Below are 21,399 nucleotides of genomic sequence, written 5' to 3' on the forward strand. Positions count from 1 at the left end.
ATTGCATTAATCTAAGCTAATTCGTGAGACAAATTTTTTTAAGCCTAATTAATCCATAATTAGCACATGTTTACTATAGCATTGCATAGGCTAATCATGGATTAATTAGGCTCAATAGATTCGTCTCGCAATTTAGTCCAGAGTTATGGAATGAGTTTTATCATTAGTCTATGTTTAATACTTGTAATTAGTGTCCTAACATCCGATGTGAATTTAGTCCCTGGATCCAAACAAGCCCTAAGCCTCTACGCACTTGTCCCTAGGTGCCATCTAAGCTCACATGATGAGGTGGATGAGAAAATTAAAAGGAGAGAGAATGAGCCACCTCTTATGCAGGAGGCAATCTTCAAACTCCAAGAGAGATGAGATCAAGAGGTCAATAAAGGAAACAAATAAAATAAATTTAATATCGTGTATTGGGATAAGTGTGCTAGAGGTAATTTGTTGTATACATTGACTCTTAGTTAATGAGTTGATGATGTGAATAAAATTAGGAGGTTATTATCACCTCCACTTTAAAACTTGCTCTGTAGGTGTTCCCCCTCTATTGGAGGGTGTTCAGACATCCGTTGTGAGTAAACATGAACTCTGTCTTCCTCCTCCTAGAATTTACCTTTAAAAAGATTAGCCAAGTGAGGTAGTAATTCAAACTTCCCTCCCCTCTATTTAGCGTGCAGAGTACTCGATGCAAAAAACAAGCAGAAAATAACACGGCTTGGAATCTCGGGGAACGAATTAAACAAACGCCATTAGCTTCCAAATTAAGCGACAATCCAACCACCCCGGCCTGTCACTGGCATTGTCACTGCCACCGTGCCACCGTTTTTCAAATCCCCATCTCCAAACCATTGGCGCCTCCCATCACACCCGCAAATTACCCATTCTACCCCTCCATTCTTCACCTCATCTCACCCCTCTTCAAAACCAAACCTCCATCAAGTCTTCGTCTACATCACACACTACACAACCAAAGAAAGAAAAGAACACCCACACGTCACATAGTACACATATCGCAGCGAGATGCCACCGCTTACTCTCGACTCCCTCTTGCACGGCGGCGGCGAGCCGGAGGACGAGTGCGAAGACGAGTTCTCCGGCTCCGATGACGACGACGGCGAGGACGGCGGCGGCGGGTCTGAGGAATGGGGCGGCGACGTTGATGGCGAGTATGACCCGTACTCCCCAGCGGAGTCGCTGTGGCTCAGGATCGGGGAGGACATCGACTGGAGCGAGGTCGGGGCGGTGCTGGAGCGGGAGGACTCCACCAAGGGCGCATCCAACCCCAAGTCGGCCGCGGCCTGCAGCTGCGCCGGCGCGCCGGCGGCGAGGATGCCGACGTGCGCCGGCGGAGGCGGGACGGCGAAGGCGGTCGTCATCGCGGGGATGCCCGCGGCGGCGCGGAAGGCCTCGAGGGAGCACGAGCGGCGGCGGCGGCGGCTCGGCCGCGCCCGAGCCCGCGCGCGGGTGTTCGCCGGGGACGCCGTGGAGGTGGCGGAGCCCGGGTCGCCCAAGGTGTCCTGCCTCGGCGGCGTCCGGTCGCGGGCGCGGGCGCAGCAGCCGTGCTGTCCCGCCGCGGCAGCTGCGGGGAGGCGGCGGTGGTGGTGCGCGCCGTGGTTGGTGAGCGCCGCGTGCCGCCGGTGCTGGAGCGCCCCGCCACCGCGCGTGTAGGTACGGTGGTGGTTGCCGGTGGAAGCAAAGGTGAGGCGTCGCCGTCGAGTTCAGAGGCAATTTGGCGAAGGCGACGCCGCGACGGCGGACGGCAGGGTCAGGGGTCGTGCAACCACGTACGCGACGGCTGACCGGCGAAACGTACAGTTTGGTCAGGAATTGTGGGCCCACCTCCTCGATGAATGTCTATCTGCTTTAAGTTCCCTGTGACTGTACGTGAAAGCTGAGTACGGTGGCCGTTCAAATTGGAATTCCAATGGGCCTCGATCCATATGCCTCTCCAATGTCACGCTCTGTTTTGTTCATCTTTTGTGCTAAATGTTTCCCAAATGTTGCTGTACAAATGCATTGATACGAAATTACAGAAAGAGGTGCACATAATACGCCGCCTTATCACGAGAAATATTTGCATATATGTCATTGTAAAAAAATTGGCTTCGTTCATATGCATTACTTAAAGCTTAGATAAAATTTCACTCTCAATCGAGGAGTCTTTGTTGAAATGTCATCCTGAACTATTTTGTTATTGGGCTTTTCTTTCTCCCTTCGACACAGACCTCCCTTCGACACATAAAAAGCTCATCGGCAGCCACCGCAAGCTCAATACCATGTTGGGACCTTGTTTGTAATATGAAGGAAGCATTATATTCGGTATAACGGTTAATAAATATAATTAAAACTCAACCATAAGGGGGAAAGTTGTTATTTTCTTATTTTTGGTCTTTGTTGTGCACAGTTGCTTGATAGTACGGCCCATTTAGGAGACGAGAAGTTACTACTACACCATCCGTTTTATATTATAAGTCGTTTGACTTTTTTCTAATCAATTTTTTCTCAAACTTTGACCAAGTTTGTAAAAAATATACTAATTTTTTAAATACAAAATAGACATATTATTAAAATATATCAATGTTAAATTTAATGGAACTAATTTAGTAATCGTAGATGTTGCTATTTTTTTTTATAAATTCGATGGTACCTAAACTGACTAGAAAAAATCAACGTCTTATAACATATAAAACGAGGGAGTACCTCTCGCGGTAAGTACTTTTTGTATAACGGCCTTTCCGGCTGTTGCAAAAAAGGGCGGCTTTTTTTCTGAAAAAAAAACCTACTCAAAAGCTGCTCTTAGAAAAAAACTGATCCAGCCGTCAAACCGGCAATCACTCAATAGATTAGCACTCAGAGCAATCTCTCATTATCCACCATTATTTATGTAGTTTCAACTGAACATTCACACAAGTTCGAAAAAGACATCTGGAATTTACACTGGCATATATGATTCGTCACAACACAAGCAGGTACATTTCCCTTTTACAGAGTAGCTCCTACTAATTCACATCAGTAAAATAAACACACCCCAGGGGCATGCTGTTATTTATTTCTTGACTCCTTTCCCACTGTACAGAAAAAAACTTTAAAAGAGTACTTAGCTACTAGTATCTGCAAATCAACATATCAGAAGCATTCAAACAGAACACCAGCACCGGATCGTGTGATTGATCATCAGTTTCACTGTCACCCAGCGGATCAGGTTGGGCGAGCTTCCCCGCCTTTCTGCAATCAGCCGCGAAAAAACACAAGCAGACCGTGTGGATCAGTTCATCATTCATTCATAACCCAGAAAATAACCAAATACTCCTAAGTTGGAGGAGATCAAGACCGGCTAATTGGCTTGTTTTTAATTTCACCTTATCCCCTTTGGCGGCGGCCGCCCTCTTCGCTGCATCGGCCTTGTCCTTGTCCGCCTTCCTCCTCTCCTTCTCCAGCTTCTCCCTCTCCATCTTCTGCTCCACCAAATCATGATCAAATTCGACATTCAAACGTCGTCAGTCACAAACAGCAGTGGCGATCAATGATCAGGTGACCACCAACCTGTATGTAGACGCTCTCGGCGGCGCGCTCCTCCTCGCTGAGCACCCTGCCGGTGCCGTCGCTGAAGTAGCGCGCCACGCGCCGGCCTCCCTCCATCCTCCTCGCCAAAACTGCCGCCGCCCACGCGGGTTGATGAGGCGCCACCACCCTCGCCACGGCCGTTCTTGTAGCCATCTTCTTCTTGCTCCCCAAGAACCTCTTCTTCTTCCTCTTCTTGCTCCCCAAGAGTAGAGTACGACGACGACGCGTGGATGATGACTCGCGAATCGCGATCCCTCTCGGGAGCTTGCCGACCTCGACGTGGGGGCGGGGCGCCCAACTATTTCTAGTTAGGTTTTTCACTTTGTCAGTGTCCGTCGGATGCTCTCATCCTGACCATTTTGCGGCGCGAAACCGAAGATAAGGATGGGAATATGGGATTGAGATGAGAACGCCGGAACTAACCGGATAAAAGAAAGAAAGCCAAGTGGTTTGGAAAGCAACTCGAGTAGTCTGGGCCTAAACCATCCTAGTTTGGGCCTCCCGGCTCCCGGCCCGGCCAAACCCGATCCATCGGAAGCACGCGAGGCGAAGTGATTCGTGCAGCGGGTTCCACCAACCGCGCGGCGGATCGGACGGTGGTGCGCGCCTCTCAGCCGCCGAGTCCACGGCGACCACCGCCTCACCAACCCACGCAACCAATGCCATGTGAATAACAGAATAAGTGCGAGTAAGTGAGCCCTGCGGCGCCGACTCCTTTTTTTACGCTCCTCTGCCATTTCCCCCCTCTTGGAGTTGGAGGGGAGCAAGCGCCGAAGCGACAGCGCGAGGTCGAGCAGGTGAAGCGAGTGGGGAGGGAGGGAGATGGCGGGGGGCGGGGGCGCGGGGAGGAAGGTGTCGATCGCCGCCGTGCAGTTCGCCTGCACCGACGTCGAGTCCGAGAACGTCGACACCGCGGAGAGGTATGTTGTCCGGTATCCCTAACCCCGTCCCCGTCTCCCCCCCCCCCAAATTGTAGGGGTACATTGCCCCGAAGGAAGGAACCGAGCGCGGCGGCCGCTTAATTGTTTGGTCTGATCGCCGATGTTCTCGCTCTGCTATGCTTAGTGATTCTGACTATTAGAATTGATGAATGCTCTGGTTTTTTGTTCCTGAAATCCTGAATGCTATGAAGGTTCCGGTGATTATGTACTACTGAATTTTGAGCGGTTCTCGTTAACTGAGTCACAAGTGACCTATATTAATTCCCGCAAAAAGAAAGTAACCTACGCAATTGAGTTCATTTTCGCCATGAGATGGCTACACTGTCAACAAATTTATAGCCCGAGCATACTAGAAGATAAAAAAAAAGAAGGAAAAAGATAGCTAGAGCAGTACCTCAATCCCTTCCTGGATTGCAGAAACTGTTAAGATTGAATCTGAAGCTATCTTTCTCTTCTACTTGGTCGCAAAGCTGTGACCCTTATGCCAGTTAGTGTTTCTGATTTTGCAGAAGCCGTTGCCGTTCTTTTCGCATTCTACTTTATTCTTTTCTCATGGAGATATCTGAGACTGTTCCCTTTGTTCATTCAATTATTGAGGCACCGTCCTTCACATTGTGATTGTGTTGTGTACCTTTTGGTTCTGTGACGCTGATAAGAATAATGCCTCTTTTTTTTTTTTTAACTTTGTCACATCTATTGCTATCATTAAACCAAATAGAATGGCAATAAGTTATACCTCTCTAGTTAATAGCTTATACTAACCACAAATCTGAGTTATAAACTTTTAGTTACATCATTATTGTAGTTGTAACTCTGACTTCTGACTACACCGTGAAAACTGAAGCATGTTTTTCGACATAACTTTCAATAAATTAACTATATCAATGTACACCGAGTCAACTTTCCTTTTCATAGCAACAGAGAAGTTCAATGCCATTTGGAATTTATTTTGTGGCACTCTTGTGGTAAAAGGCTTTATATTTCAATATTGACCAACTTGATAGGCTGCGATGTCTTATTTTCTTGATGATAAATGTGAAGAAAAGAAACCCAAAATTGTTTGGCCTGATCATCTTACTCTCTCTCTCTCTCTCCCCCCTACGTTTCTTTCTTATACCTTGAGTTAGTAAATACCAAACAAACCAGAGATTTTGCTGAGGAGATCTACTGAAAGTAAACTCATTCAGGGCTTTATTATTCATATTGCAGGTTGATAAGAGAAGCTCATAAGAAAGGAGCAAACATTGTCCTTGTTCAGGTATATTTATATGATACATATATGTGTGTTCAGTGATGTTGACAAGCTGCAACTTGCAATGCTTGTTTTGAAAATTGAACCAGAAAGAGCAAATGGGTTTGGATGAATATTCTTATTTGCAATTTCGTTTAAATTGTTATGTTTTGTTTGATTCAGTTCAGGGCCTAAAAAGATTAATGGAATGATGATTATGTGCACTGAATCTATATGTCAATGCTTTAGGAACTGTTTGAGGGGCAGTACTTCTGTCAAGCTCAAAGGTTGGACTTCTTTCAACGTGCTAAGCCTTATAAAGGGAACCCAACTATAATCAGGTAGGCTTGCCTCATTACTTGATTCTTGTCAGGAGTCCACAAGCAATGTATATGTTCTATTTCTGTAGTTATCCCTATGCTTCATTCTTTCTTGTTCGATAGGTTTCAAAAACTTGCAAAGGAGCTGGAAGTTGTAATACCTGTCAGCTTTTTTGAGGAGGCGAACAATGCACATTACAATTCAGTAGCCATTATTGATGCTGATGGCACTGATCTTGGCCTGTACCGCAAATCACATATTCCAGATGGACCAGGTATTGCCCATGTATAGTTTATGACAGATTCACTATAGACTAGTCATGGACTATCTGATTTAAACAAGTTAGCTATTTCCTTTTTGGCTAGGTTATCAAGAGAAATTTTATTTCAATCCTGGTGACACCGGCTTCAAGGTAAACATGGTTTTATATTTATATCTTGATAGGTTTGCACTTGTTAGTAGTAAAAATTCACTAGGTGTTAATGTGTAATTGGTACTATGCAGGCTTTCAAAACGAAGTATGCTACAATTGGTGTTGGTAAGTTATTTATGTTGTTCAGTGATACTAATGTTTGGTTCTGAAAGAGCATGAGCAGGGTAGTAACTAATGCAATATCACCTGACTATCTTTTATCGCTAAACCATTATCCTGGTAGGAATTTGTTGGGATCAGTGGTTCCCAGAGTGTGCAAGGGCCATGGTGCTTCAGGGGGCTGAAATTTTGTTCTATCCAACTGCAATTGGTTCTGAGCCCCAGGATAATTACCTAGATTCCCGAGAACACTGGAAGCGCGTCATGCAAGGACATGCTGGTGCTAACCTGGTACTGCTATTTGTTTTGTTATACCTTATGTTTTATCAGCTACTCAGCTTTATTGAGAAATCAAATTTATACCTATTTTTATTTACGATCCTTCGGTAGTTTCTGATCATTCTGGATCCATAACAATCATGCAGGTTCCCCTTGTTGCTTCTAACCGGATAGGAAGGGAAACCGTTGAGACTGAGCATGGTGAAAGCACTATAACATTCTTCGGGAATTCATTCATAGCAGGTAATTTCAGCATCTTGTTCTTTTACTGCTGGATGTGTAACAAACTAAAATCATTACCATATGGTTGTGCAGGGCCAACCGGTGAAATTGTGAAGCTTGCAAATGACAAAGATGAAGACGTTCTTGTAGCAGAGTTCGACTTGGACGAGATCAAGTCTACCAGGCATGGTTGGGGGATATTTAGGGACCGGCGTCCTGATCTATATAAAGTGCTTCTAACATTGGATGGCGAGAAATCATGATAAGGTCCACCTTTGTGGAGTCATCTATCCTTGAAAAGGTACATGAGCTCCACAACATTGGGAGGACATACACAGGGTCCATAAATGCTGCCACTACAATCATGGTAGATCACCCCTCTTCCCTTCTCAGGAATCTCTGTTGTACACGGCTTCTCTGTGTTTGCTGCTTATTGATTTTTCACCAATTTCCGATTCCACAATAAAATGCTCGTGGTGTGTCGTTCTGGCAGACAATTGAGAATATAACATATTAAAACCTCTATGTTATGCACCACAATGTTTCTTTTTTTTTTTTTGAGGGGTACACCACAATGTTTCTCGAATCATTTTGTTTTTGAAACTGGGTTTCTTGAAACATTTCGATCTGAAACGGAGTTTCTGATAACATTATTGTGCTGCTGCTAAATATTTTAATTATTGGATTCAAGAAATGGATCATAACTAGAAGAATAAATCAGGATCTTTTGTTTCAGAATAGCATCCGTGATGGCTTTAGAGAACCATCAGTTAGCTTTCACGTGCTATCTGCTCCTTTTCCATCAACTAAACCCAAGGTTCTTGTGAACCCTGGCACGTGAATCCTGGAAAGGTCGTCTCTAATGTCAGCTGTGCTTAGTTGCATGCCTGCTTGGACATCGTTGCCAGTGCTTGGTCACTTTATTTTGTTTTTTTTTATTCCTGTAGCAATTAAATCATCAAAGTGCACAACAGAATTCTGCGCAAAAAGAAGCAAAATAAGTGGCATTGTATTGCATTTGACGGGCGATGCAACAGTAAACAAAAAATTTCGCCATATTTACATCTCTCTCTGGTAGGGAAAACTAGCATGCCACTGTCGAACTTGTTGACAGGAACTAAACAAAACCCCATTGCCAAGAACATGAGCCTGCTTTGATTTGCTCTATTCGTTCTTCTCTGCTGGATCTTGGTCATCTGCTAGTAGCAGTAGCTGTTGTTGCTGTAGCTGTTCGTCCGGGTGGGCGAAGTGGAGCTTGAAGCGGCCGTCCTCGCGGCGCCCATGGAGCAGCTCCCGCGACGGTATCCTGACCTCCCGGAGCACCAGCCGGCCGTCCCCGCGGTGCGCCCGGAGGTACAGCCACGGCTTCCCGCCGGCGCCGATCACCGATATCGGCGGCGGGAACGCCGCCCTCGTCCACGCCGGGAGCGGCGGCGCCAGCGCTGCTGGCACGACCGTCTTCTCCTCCTCCTCCTCCTCGTCGTCGATGGGACGGTGCTGCCGCTTGCACGGCAGCGCGCGGCCGACGCCGTCGTTGCCGGTGTCGTCGCCGCCGCCGGTGCCAAGATCAACGTCGCCGCCGGAGCTCTCCGAGCTCTCGGACCCGAGCCCCTCGGTGCAGAGGCCGAGGTAGCGCCGCCGCTGGTCCTGTCCGGCTTGCCCGAACAGCGGCGGCGGCGGAGGCGGCGGGCGCGGCATGACGGCGGCGTGGTGGCCTCCTCGGCACGTCGTGGTAACGGCCATGCACGCGAGCGCGCGCGCGCGTTTAGTAATAACAACCTTAAATGTTAAAACTAGCTAAGCCAAGTCGTGCAGTAGTAGTAGACGACTAGTCGTTGTGCCCTCTCGTGATGGGCTGGGGCGGCACAGGGAGTTGGGAGGAGCTGAGCTGAGCGGCTGGCTCTCTCTCGCTGCAGGGTCCCGTGAATTATAGGGGGAGGGGGGGGGGGGGGGGGGGGGGGGGGGGGGGGGGGGGAGACGAGGAGATATGGGAGGAGGGGACTCGTGGCCTCCTGGCGTTGCGTCTCGCGCGCGGAGGGCGGTGGGCGACGGACCGGCGTTGGGTTGCGAGATACTGTTTGCTGCTGCTGCTGCCGCCTGCCGGTGGTGGCTGCGTGCGGACGTGCAGTGGGATTGGCTACTGCTGGCTTGGACGAGACGAGATCGGTGAGGTTTTAGCGTTATACTCCACTATATAGCTTCTCTCGATCGTTCTCAAAAGCGTATATTCTTGCTGGATTCAGGGGTCGCGGAACCGTGTTGTATTAGACTGCACGCCGATCCGTCGTTTCAGGCTAAACAAGTTGATATTGGAGCTATGGTTCTAAATATGGCTTTGACCGCCCAGCGTAACGTACACTGCGAAGCCGATGGGCGGTATTTGCTTTGCGCATGTCGAATCAATAATTTCATTAACCAGTAACCACCGGTAATGATTGTTCTCTCGATCAAGCTAAGCTAGATTCTGAAGTGCACGCATTATTAGCATTTAGCAACGCGGACTATTGAGAATTAAAATTGATCTACTGTCTGATGTGCTAGGATAGAAGAATAAACGGGTTAGAATATATTCTAAGATGGCAACTGACAAGAGGGGGATTAGTTATTGGTTTCCTAGCTAGTGAGTCAGAGGGCGAAGGAGATTGGTGTGCGGTCACGTAGAAGCAGAACTGATGACTCGAGGTCACGCTGGAAGCCTGGAGGAATATATCCCACATTCCTTCACTGCATCTACAAGCAAGGGTTTTATTTTTGTATATATAGCAAGATAGGGAACTGATCAGGGAAGAGATTGACTCGTTGAATTCTGATCAAGCGGGTGCTTGTAGTAATGGATGGACCACTGACGCGGTGCAATGCGGCAAAAACAATGACTCAGTGACTTTTAGAGAAATCTAACTATGTTAAAGTTTTGCTATGAAAACATTAATTTCAATCCCTAAAGTAGTACTCCCTCCGTTTTTTTACATGTGACGTCGTTGATTTTTTAGATAAATTTAACCATTCGTCTTATTTTAAAAAAATATGTAATTATTATTTATTTATTATGACGATTTATCATCAAATGTTCTTTAAGCATGTTTTAAATGTTTTTATATTTGCATAAACATTTTGAATTAGACAAATGGTTAAATATTGCTAAAAAAAATCAATAACGTCGTATACATGCTCGCAAATAAGCTCGGGTACCGGCCAGGGTTGCAATGCAAAGAATCTGCCCTTGGACAAAAGCTCCTGAAAACAGCAGTGTCGGGCTGGTCCGCGGGAAAGGAGGCCCAATGTGCAATGAAAGAAAATAAACTATAGTCCAAAGAGAAAATACAGTGTATACCATTATTCAAAGTGAAACTTTACTTTAGTAATAATTGCTCGCGCAATTTGAAATTTTCTTTTTATTTAAAAAAATGAATATCCAAAAAGAAAATGCCAAAGAGGAGAAACTCGAAAAATAGTTTTACGAATTTCTTGTGAGGATTTTCAAAGGAATATAATCATTGCAAATTTGAAGTAAACAACGCAAATTCAAATTAAAGAAGTACCCAAATTTTTAGATTAACAATCACAACAGCATCATTGTCAAAGAAAGGATTTTGCCGTTGAATTTACATCTTTGAGCATGTAGGCTCGGCCCAGTTCTTTTTCTCAACTTCAAACTTGAACTTTCTCGTTTTCTATTAGCACGTTTTTCAAATGGTATGTTTTGGTAAAAAGTTTTGATGTAGAAGTTGTTTAAAAAAGATCAAATAAATCTATTTTTTAATTTTATAATAGTTAATACTTAATTAATCATGTTCTAATGAGTTTTCTTGTTTTCTGTGCACTGAAAATATCCCTCCAACAGTACAGAACAAACGGGGCCTTGGGACAAACTGGTAGGTACAAGCGTGTGATTTGTGTGTAAATGTCTTCCATGTAATTGGAAAAAAAATGTCAATAATTCTGGAAGCAGTGGTGGTAGCAGATTGTTAACATGGACAAAACATCGCTAAGAGCCCCTTTGAATCACGAAATAATAAAAATAGAGGAATATAAAAAAATCAGGATTCTGATAGAAATACAAATGGAAAACAGGAAAACCACATGAGTCGGATGAGAGAGATAGAGTCAGCAAAATTTCCAAGAGATTTTTCGTAAAAAAAAATCAAAAGGTTAAAGCTCTTGCTAAGTTTCCTCTAAGATCTCTACAGAATTATCCATTCCATAGGATTTTCAATGGAGATGATATGATTCAATCCTTTGAACAAAGACCTTTATATAAATTTTCTTATAGGATTGAAATCTTATAAAATCCCTATGTTTTTCTACAAATTAAAGGGGTTCTAAACATTGCCTGCTGGCCCAAGCACCTATTTAATTCTACAAAGAAGAAAAAAAGCTTCACTCTAGATCCCTTAACTAAGTTTTATTTACATTCCTCAACTATAAATCGTGTATCTCGATCATCGAACTATCTACAACTTAAGTTCCTTTGTGGTTTGGATGATGATTTCATTCTATGTGCCATCCATGTGACACATTGACCTAGTCTTCGTCTGATATGTGCTTACATGTAAAAAAGAGTTAATTTTCCCCTTTCTTCTCCTCACATCCTCCAATGTCCATGCTCTGCCTGCATGTGTCGATGGTGGCTTCGAGTGTTGCAGTGTGTGACTCAGCGAGGATTTTGGCAATGCAGGAGGAGGAGGGAGGCGAGCGCGCCTAGGAGGCCTCGTCGACAAGGACCTAGCGGCGCCATATCTGCAATGCCCGCACTGTGGGAATGGGAGGACATCGGCACGACCCCGTCATGCATGCCTTTAGTCCATGAGCGTCTCTGATGACCCGAGCCACGATATCGTTGCTGATTTCTTGCTGTACTTCGTCGAAGACGTCGATGTTTGGCTTTCCGGCATCGACGTGGTTCTGGTCATAAGAGATATTCATGGGCTTGAAGGAACGCACAACGAGTGTTGTGCAAATGTTCTCCCTTCCCGTGACGTGGGTGTCATAGAGTGTGGCCGGAACCGTCGAGGTCGCCGAGCCACAACCTCATGCACCTCTAGAATCCTTACCGAGTTGTACACTACAACCAATCAAAGTTGTCGTCGACACACACATGCAGAGAGCTTAATGGAGATTGCTGGAGGGGAGGAGAAGCTAGAGAAAGGGAAAAGTGAACTATATTTTACACGTAAGGACCACACAACAGATGGAGATTAAGCCAACGTGCCATGTGAATACCACGCAGGGTAGGGTGGGTCAACCGGCCCAGCTACGACCTGCATCGTCCTACCTCCCAGAACCTCCTATCCATCAGCCCATCGAGAAAACAATCTAACAGACTCAGCCCATCAAGGAAATAAGCCAGCCAGCCCATCATCCTGCATCAAAGTTCACAAGTTGGACACTCACGCCGCATCGTCTTCCAATCGGTGATGTTGCTAATTCGAATTCGACACACGTCTCGCTAACGCCAATGTGACGGCCGACGCCGATCTGCACGCGCGCGGTGCCTGCGCCGACGGCCGATGCCGCCACGCGCCCATGTCCACGCCGGTCACTGCCCATCTCACGCTGCTTCCGCCGGCTAGCGGCTTTGGCTAAGCCATAGCGGGCTAGCGGCCATCCGCCAGCGCTTGAGGCCTATCCCCTGTCCCCCATGGAGTCCTGCTAGCTACAACAACATAGGTAGGCCGTGTAGGTGGCACTAGACTGTGGTAGCCGGCGCCCGGCCGGCAGAACCTGTAAGGTCCCAAGCGCATGAAGCTTTGTTATCACTTGTCTGTTTACAGAGTTCCTTCATTCCTTGCATGGTCTCTCCATCTCTAAAGAGGAACAAAGCTGTAACAAAGCTAGCGAAACTTTTGGTTCAAGCTATAAGGATGGAGGGACACTCTGATCGCCGCCAGCTCGGCACTGGTCGAGGGTGAGGAACGCCTTTGAGTCTGAATGCCCTGCCTGATGTGAAAAGTATGATCGGTAATAAGTTTAAAAATCAAGGTATGGTAGACTTGTAGTGGAACTTTAAAAATATTGATGGATGAGCAACAAGTGACATGTTTATTTCTTTAGAATTTTGATTTTGTAGGTTTTGACAAGAAGTATCGTAGACTATTAATGGAGCTAAGATTGTTGTTTTATTTAAAAATAAAAGGTACCATCCTGGATGTTCTTGTTATTTTTAATGCGATTGTAATATAAATGAAATGTACCATTCTTTTGTTTGCATTATATTATTTGGTCTACATACCGGAGCTGATAATATTTGAGATTATGCATGAAAGATCCATTTTCGATTATACTATGTTTTTAATGCGATTGTATTATAAATACGGCATGTATTGGGTTCCGTTGTTCTTATCGAGCAAGCATCTCCACCTTATCATTTTTTTTAAAGCTGTGTCTGCTACTACACGCACGATGAAATCTGCTATCAAACCGCCAAGAAACTCAATTTGAGTTTTAGTGGTTAGGAGACTATATCCAGTTTTGCGATTGAGGGACACATGAAACTTACCCATAGTAGTGAGATTAAAAGTGGACTCTTAGAAAGCACTAAACATGGCCGGCTGGGCCAGGCAATTTCCCGACATCAGTTCTACGAAGGAATAAGTTCACTGGAGATTCCTCAACTTAGGTCTTTGATTAGTTCCAAACTTTTTCTTCAAACTTTAAACTTTTCCATCACATCAAAATTTTCCTACACACGTAAACTTCCAACTTTTCCATCACATCGTTTCAATTTCAACCAAACTTCCAATTTTGATGTGAACTAAACACACCCTTAACAGCGAGTTTTTTTGAGGTCCCTTAACCACAAACTAGGAATCTCCACCCCTAAACTGTACAAAACCATTCACTCAAGGTCCCTAGGCAGTATATATGGGTGGTTTCGCTAACGTGGCATCCTAGTCAGCGAAAAAAACAAAGCACGTGGGGCCCACATGTTAGCTGCATATCTTATTTTCTTCTCTTTTCTTCTCCTTTCTCTCTTCTCTCTTCTCTTCTCCCTACTGCTGCTGCTCCCGTCCCTGCCCCGGCCGCGGTACACGAGATCCGCCGCCTCCGGAGTCCTCGTCGTCGCTGCCGGCTAGAGAGCGTGCTGTTGGGGGAGGTCGCGCCGGGCTCCTCGTCCTCCTCGCTGCAGCTCCCCTCCTCGCCGTCGTCGTCTCCGCCGCTGGCGCCAGCCGGTTCACATCGATCGCCCGCAGGAACAACATCTCGACGTCGTGGCACGCCATCATCACCGTCCTCCCTCGACCTTCATAAGATCCACGCACGAAAATGAGACGCCAAGATTGCAGCATGCATGCACGCACGACGTCGACGTAGTCCATCCATCTATACTCACCGGAGGAGGAAGAGGAGGAGAAGAGGCCGGCGTCGCTGTTCCAGCCGCACAGCTGCTACGGCTGCGGGGCGGCACCACGGCACGGCGGCGGCTCGTCGGCTGCACCCAAAGGAAGGCTCAGGCGAACCCGAGTCCGGGAAGCGCACGCGGGTGAGGTCCCACGCCAGGTCGACGCGGCGGTCGCCGGCGGCGCGGAACCGCCTCCTCCCACGCTGCCGCCAGAGGAGTCAGGTACGGACGCGGAAGGCCAGTGTCTCCTTGTCGGTGTCCTCGTCGAACTATATCCCCACCCTGTCGCTAAGGAGGATGCCAGGGTGGCCGGGGACGAGAGGCGGAGCACGGCGCGGAGTGAGAGGCCGAGGGAGGTGCGCATCCATGATAGCGCGGCGAGGTCGAGGTGGGTCTCATAGACGGAGGTCACCAGGCTGGGCCCCACGGGGCCGGACGGCCCCGCGTCGCGGACGACGCGCAGCGGAAGCACGCCGCCATCGCCACTCCGCCCACCGCCGGCTTCCTCACTGAAGAAGAGAAGAGGGAAGAGAGAAAAGAGAAGAGAAGAAGAAAGAAAAAAAACGTGCAGCTGACATGTGGGTCCCACATACTTTTTAAAATCTTTTTGCTGACTAGGATGCCACGTCAGCGAAACCACCCATATATACTGCCTAGAGAACTTGAGTGCCTAGAGACCTTGAGTGAACGGTTTTATATAGTTTAGGGGTGGAGATTTCTGGTTTTGTGGTTAAGGGACAAAAAAAAATCTCGCTGTTAAGTTGTGGGATCTCTGATGAACTTATTCCTTCTACAAAAGAAGAAACAACAATTCGATGGGCCAAGTAAAAAAAATAGCCCATCAATATCAAAGTGGAAGCACCCGGGGGGTGTTGGCCTTTCAAGGATGAGCGCCGTTGCTACGAACTTATTTTCAACCAGATGCAATTAATGATTTTCCTTAAAAAAAACATATGCACAATGATTAATGTCGCATAATGACAGTGTGATTTTGTTTTTTTTAAAAGAAATCAATTATGGCTCGTGCTACATAAAAAGTTTCACTAGATTTATCATTTTCAATTTTCGGAAAATGGCATGATGTTTCAAACTTGTTGGAACAACACGTAGATTTTCAGACGTGAAAAATTAACTCAACACTGCAGATGATTCACTTTGCGTAAAACTCTTCAGAGTGCCAAGGGGTAGTACTTCAACGGTCAACCTTGTGTAAAATCTTGTGTACTAATTCACAGTGTGGAAATTCCAATTAATTTCATGGAAGTATCGCAATTCGCAACCGAAAGAAATCAAATTAAGAATACAAAAATCCAGGACGAATCTGGAGAGAGTCCTGCGAGTGTAAGCAGCGCGATCAGATTGGATCGGGAGATCAGGAAGATCGATCCGCAGTAGTAGTAATCAGACTGTGTTTGTAATTAAGCATTGACGAAACAGGTAGCAATCTCTCTCTATTGAAACAAAAGATGGCACTGTAGTTATCGTCTTCGTCAGGGGACACCGCATGCTTCCCGTGTCCGATTTGACGTCTCTTTCAGCAGCACGAGAGACAGGTTCTCGACGACCGGCATGGGGCAATACATTAACACCGTATTACTGAATCGCTAAATATCGTGTGAATACTTATTTTTTCTTCAAATGAAGGCAGAAATGGTAATGCTGCTGTTGCTTCTATGTCAGGAGGGAATAGTCGGCAAGATCATGCCCTGTTTGGACTTTGGATCTGTACCACTCCTAGCCTTATCAAATCTTTATCAGATGACAAGATTTGGCAATCACCAGAAATTTCGGCAATCTTGTTGTTTGGATTGTTTGTTAAAATATTGGCAATATACCAAATAATTTGATACTGCCAATTTTTCTTTAAGTAAAACAAATGGATGACATTTTTTTTTTTGGCGTTGCCAATTATTCAGTATGGTTGAAGCTCAAAGCACAAGCTCTTGCCGACGGCGGTTGTCTTATTGTCAGAAATAGAGTAAGAACATATATCTCATCTATACTTGGTGAGTTGAGTGGTTAGAAGAGAGGGCGAGTAGACAATTTCCAAAGGAAACCGTAAGGCTAGGATGGCCTTAAGGTTGGAGCTGCTCATAGGACCAGCCTTAAAAAAAGGAGATCCTCACCTTTGTAGAAAAAAACAGCAAATTGTATTTTGGGACATCTTTTATTATTAAAAAAACAGCAATTATATTTTTTTCTTTTTTTTCTTTTAGACCGTCCAAACATACACTCTTCGCGAGCACATCAATAGCCCCCAACATATTGGCATCCCATATCAACAATCTTTCCTATTTACGTGCAACTCACATCTTTTATCAGAGGAGAGATTAGACGTAACTAAATAAAAGCATTAGAGTGGTCCAAAGTACAACAAGGGAAAAAAACCTATTTAGGTGTAAAAAAATAGGTTCACAATGAAACTTTAGCAATAAAAGTGGCCCAAAATGTAATCCACTCTAAAAAGTGCCAAATTTTATCTTCCCCCCTCGATCCCCTCCAATTTGCTATCCTACTCTTCCTCTCTCTCGTGAAACATCCTCTTTGCCATCTCCATAATGCCTGAATCTCCACTGCTGCCCCTGTCCCCTAAGCCCCCATACTACTCGGGTGTCTGTGAAGCCTCATATACGGTGGCCTCTACACTGTCAAATCTAGCAAGGCCGGGACTCCTATTAGCTCCACATGGCAAATTTGGCAAGGCCCTAGCTTGAGATTGACTTGAAACTTCCCTTATGAAGTCGATCTTAAGGCCTTAAGGTCTCCTCTTATTTTCACTTTGGAGATGTCGAGAGCCATGAATATGCAATGGATGATGGGCACATCAGTACATGAGAGAAGATGGCAATTGGTGATGCAAACAAGAAGTCGGTGCTTGTATAGTGCGGGAGGAGAGGGGTGGCAGCTGGTTAGCCTAGCATAATGTAAGTGGAAGGATCCCCGAAAAAAAAAATGTAAGTGGAAGGAACAATGGACTATACCGGCGGTTTAACTCTTTTGATTTATGATGAAAATGCATGTCAACAATTTTAGCCTATCATGGATTCGCACGAGTTGAATGGAATAAAACATTTCTTTCAGCAACGGGGAAAAATTATGCACACATCGTCTAGCCGGCCGTTATCCTGACATTACAATTTTTATCAACCTTCTTTTGAATGGAGAAGTTTCATATGTTTTGTAGAAAATCTTATAAAGTTCCTACAGGGCGAATACTCTTGATGCTTTTGCTCTGCATTTCCCCGCAACTACTATGTGCTTACACAATTGACCACATCGAGATCTTGTGACGAGACTACGTAATTCAGGATTAGAATACGACAAGCTGGTCATATAAATAAATTGTAGTTACTTCATTGCTAATCCATATGTATGCGCGCAAGTTAATACTACGCGGAACTGCAAGACTGGTGCTGAATACTATATAGTTGGTCCCTTTATTTATCTTCTCAAAAATCGGATAGTGAACTTACCAAGGGGACAGGGCTGTGTTGACTATAACAAATTAACTGCAGTTTTTGGACGGTTCTAGAAGAAAATTCCGTTTTAAATATGGCTCGAATTAAGATTAGTTTCGGTGATAAACTTAATCAAGGACGCGTACAATATTCAATTTAATCTTTGGTTTTTCATAACTACCCACTAATTAAATTAAATGAAACGGTTCTAAAAAATGGGATAGTCAACTTACCTAGGGGACGGACACAGGTCGTCTGCAGTACTACATAGTACTGCAGGGGATCTCAATTGCTAGGGGATGGGATTGTGCTCACTATAACAAACTGCAGTTTTTGAGTGGCACCAGCGGTTCTAGAAGAAAATTCCGTCTTCAAATCCGGTCAAATCCGGGAATGATAGGGGACGGAATATCGTCCCTAGGGGTGGAAACGAGCCAAGCCGAGCCAAGCTTGGCTCGGCTCGTGAAAGCTTGGTAAAGAACAGGCTTGGATTGGCTCGGCTTGATTAACTAAACGAACTAAAACAGCAGCTTGGCTCGGCTTGTTTCAAAGCTCGAGCTAGCTCGAGCCGGCTTGTGATGCTAGCAGTAAGTAAACACTACAACAACAAAGCAATCAATTTTCAACAAGTAAACATCAAGTATGCATCAGGATCAAACTCCTACAGGTCATGTAGGCCTCAAATAATGCAAATTGCAATGCAGTAGCAAGAACAACTAAAAAAGAGTGAAGTATAGCACTAACAGTAACACAGAGTCACAGATACATCATACATACACTACTGGTACGACAATTTTGATTTATTTGCCTTAATCTTTCTGTCATCAATTCATCACGCACATACCACACGTACTATTGCTCCACAATCACAAGATCAATAGACCACAAGTGCACAGACCACAACATGCTATTGCTACATGCATAAGAAAAATAAGAAAACACATCCCAAAACCTCTTCATCCTGGGCTCGTCACAGCGAAAACTGCCGTCGGTGGGTTGGTGTCTCGGTGAGGTGATGAACAACATCGAGTCAGGGAAGGTCGGCGCAGGGAGCGTCGAGCAGTGCTGGGGAGGAAAGCACAGGGGAGGGAGGCGGCGCAGGGAGCCTCGCGCGGTCGCGCCCTAGGCCTCGAGCGGTGTCGCCTGTCGCGCGCGCGCGTTGAAAGGCGGTGGACTCGGTGTGACGGGCTGGCGGTGTGAGAAGGGGTCTAGGGAAGGAAATGACAAGGGAGTGGGAGAGGAACGGTGAGGTTAGGGTTTTTCATGGGCCAAATCAGCTGTTAATGGGCCATGCCATTTTTTTGCACAAGCTCGACAAGCTTCACGAGCGGCTTGCGAGCAGCTTGGGCTCGGCTCGTTTAGTTTTCAAGCCGAGCCAAGCTTTACGAGCTCAAGCCAAGCCAGAGCCAAGCTCACGAGCCCGAGCTTTTTATCCACCCCTAACCGTCCCTCAACGGAATGCTCCTCCTCCACAATGCGATTCTCACCCATGCGACGCGGCTGAAGCCCTCAATGCACACCAGGCCTGCTCACCCACCGCCGCGCCGGTCCCCCGCCACCGTCCTCGTCTACAGGGGACGGCTGCAGGGGGCCGGCTACGCGCGTCGGGATGCTCCTCCCTCCAACGGGATGCCCAATTATATCTAGTAGGAATCACCTGATATCTGGTAAGTATCATCCGATACCTCGCAAGTATCATGCGATACATGGTAGAAATCATCTAATACCTGGCAAGCATCACATGATACCTCGCGAGTATCACGCGATACGTGGTAGAAATCGTCTGATAACTGACAGGTATCACATGATACCTCGCGAGTATCACGGTAATCTCGTTATATAGCAGCGCCCTTTAAATCTGGCTCGAAGTAATATTAGTTTCGATGCCACAATCATGGACGCGCACAATATTCAATTTAATCTTTCGTTTCTCATAACTACGACCCACTCAATGAACGCACGCTCGCGCCTCGTTGTCGAGGGGTACGTCGTCTACCACTGAAAACACAAAGCCGTTAAATCCTGAAAAATTCGCTCTCATGGGAGTCGAACCTAGGACCTTGGTGCTACCGAGACTCTTGTAATCACTAGGCTATATCCCCTTTCGCCGCATATCCTCTCTTTAATGCAACAACATTCTAAGCTTAGGTGAAAATCAAACTTCCGTGAAAACTTGTGTAAACTATACGGTAAAATTCATCATTATCTCATGATCTCATCTAATGATTTCGAATTTGCATAAGACCTTTTATAATTTTGCCCACCATTATCTCATCTACTTATGAGATCTTTTTATATGATTTTAGACAACTTTATTTTATTATGGTTTATACGAGTTTTCGTTTAGTTATGGTTAGTACCATATATTTAATTTTATCTGTTCATGAAGCTGTTGCTGAGTTGGATTTCTTAGATTAATTGTATTTTTTTTTATGAATCAGACCCGCTTGATAAATTTTATAACTGTTTGCTTAGTGTAGTTCTTATACCTCCCATTTTAAGTGCAGTTGTAGATTTCTATGTCCAACGTTTGACCGTCCATCTTATTTGAAAAGTTTATAAAAAAATGAAAAAATAAGTCACATATAAAATATTATTCATGTTTTATCATCTAATAACAATAAAAATAATAAAAAAAAAATCAAATAAGACGATAAAATGTTGGACACTACAACCCACGACTGCAATTAAAATGAGATTGATGGAAATAGATCGTACCTACTCCTAAAGTGATCTAACCATAATATTATTATTCCTTTATAATATACACTAACTAGTCCCTGTTTCTCGTTTATAAAACAAACTCTAATCCGATCCTACCTTGCTGAAGTTGAGCAGAGTATCAAGTAGGGGCGGAAAGGAGCTAATGCTGCTCTATGAATTTGACCTAATAGATTCTCACGTTTTTTGTTTTACCCGAGACAAACAAAGACTCAGTTCTTCTTTAAACACAGATCACGCTTTCCCTTTCAATGGAGCACGAAATACGTAATATCTTATAAAAAAAACCAAGACCCAACGACTCGTCGAATCCATTTCTTTTCAGTGTGTTCATCGACTTTATTCTATTAGGAAGATCATAGATCTATGTAGCATCGCTCTGTTTCAAAGTAATGATATGCTATTTCTATCTTTTTACTTAACCTTTAGAATAATGACCTTTTATACACGCATTACTGAACAACATCTAATTAAAAAGGGTTTTTGATTAATCAGAAAAATCACGTTTCAACTTTCAATGTATTGATTTTAAGTACATAAAAAAACACCAGCCCAGAAAAAAATAAAACACTAAATCATTAGCCCCCCCTCCTCCTCCCTTCTATCAAAAAGGATTCGAGATAACAAATAAATACTACATCCGTCCCAAAATATAGCAACTTTTGGCTATTAATCTAAAAATAGCTAAAAATGCTTATATTTTGGGATGGAGGGAGTAGTTAGATTTTTTTTATTATGAATATCACAAATGCACAACCCAATTTTCATGAATTTGACAACAAAACGTTAAG

At 45.0% G+C, this 21,399-nt stretch overlaps 4 protein-coding genes across 4 annotated transcripts; 2 read left to right on the plus strand and 2 right to left on the minus strand.

Annotated features, from left to right (window-relative positions):
- LOC127761958 (uncharacterized) lies at positions 1–2,146 on the plus strand. Its single transcript, XM_052286296.1, has one exon. The coding sequence runs from the start codon at positions 1,021–1,023 to the stop codon at positions 1,666–1,668; it is 648 nt and encodes a 215-aa protein (XP_052142256.1). The 5' UTR covers positions 1–1,020; the 3' UTR covers positions 1,669–2,146.
- A 765-nt stretch (positions 2,147–2,911) lies between these two features.
- Positions 2,912–3,931, minus strand: LOC127761865 (uncharacterized protein At2g27730, mitochondrial-like). The gene is made up of 3 exons (XM_052286198.1): positions 3,544–3,931; positions 3,360–3,455; positions 2,912–3,225 (listed from the first exon to the last, which is right to left on the minus strand). Exons 1-3 carry the CDS (start codon positions 3,715–3,717, stop codon positions 3,199–3,201), a joined length of 297 nt encoding a protein of 98 aa, XP_052142158.1. The 5' UTR covers positions 3,718–3,931; the 3' UTR covers positions 2,912–3,198.
- Positions 3,932–4,333: 402 nt separating this feature from the next.
- LOC127764735 (N-carbamoylputrescine amidase) lies at positions 4,334–7,620 on the plus strand. Its single transcript, XM_052289649.1, has 9 exons — positions 4,334–4,484; positions 5,715–5,763; positions 5,986–6,077; positions 6,180–6,331; positions 6,423–6,469; positions 6,562–6,595; positions 6,714–6,880; positions 7,015–7,111; positions 7,184–7,620. Exons 1-9 carry the CDS (start codon positions 4,387–4,389, stop codon positions 7,351–7,353), a joined length of 906 nt encoding a protein of 301 aa, XP_052145609.1. The 5' UTR covers positions 4,334–4,386; the 3' UTR covers positions 7,354–7,620.
- On the minus strand, positions 7,521–8,954 carry LOC127764736 (protein FAF-like, chloroplastic). Its single transcript, XM_052289650.1, has one exon. The coding sequence runs from the start codon at positions 8,831–8,833 to the stop codon at positions 8,255–8,257; it is 579 nt and encodes a 192-aa protein (XP_052145610.1). The 5' UTR covers positions 8,834–8,954; the 3' UTR covers positions 7,521–8,254.
- Between the last annotated feature and the right edge of the window lie 12,445 nt (positions 8,955–21,399).

This window comes from Oryza glaberrima, chromosome 2 (assembly GCF_000147395.1).
Source record: "Oryza glaberrima chromosome 2, OglaRS2, whole genome shotgun sequence".
NCBI lineage: Eukaryota > Viridiplantae > Streptophyta > Magnoliopsida > Poales > Poaceae > Oryza > Oryza glaberrima.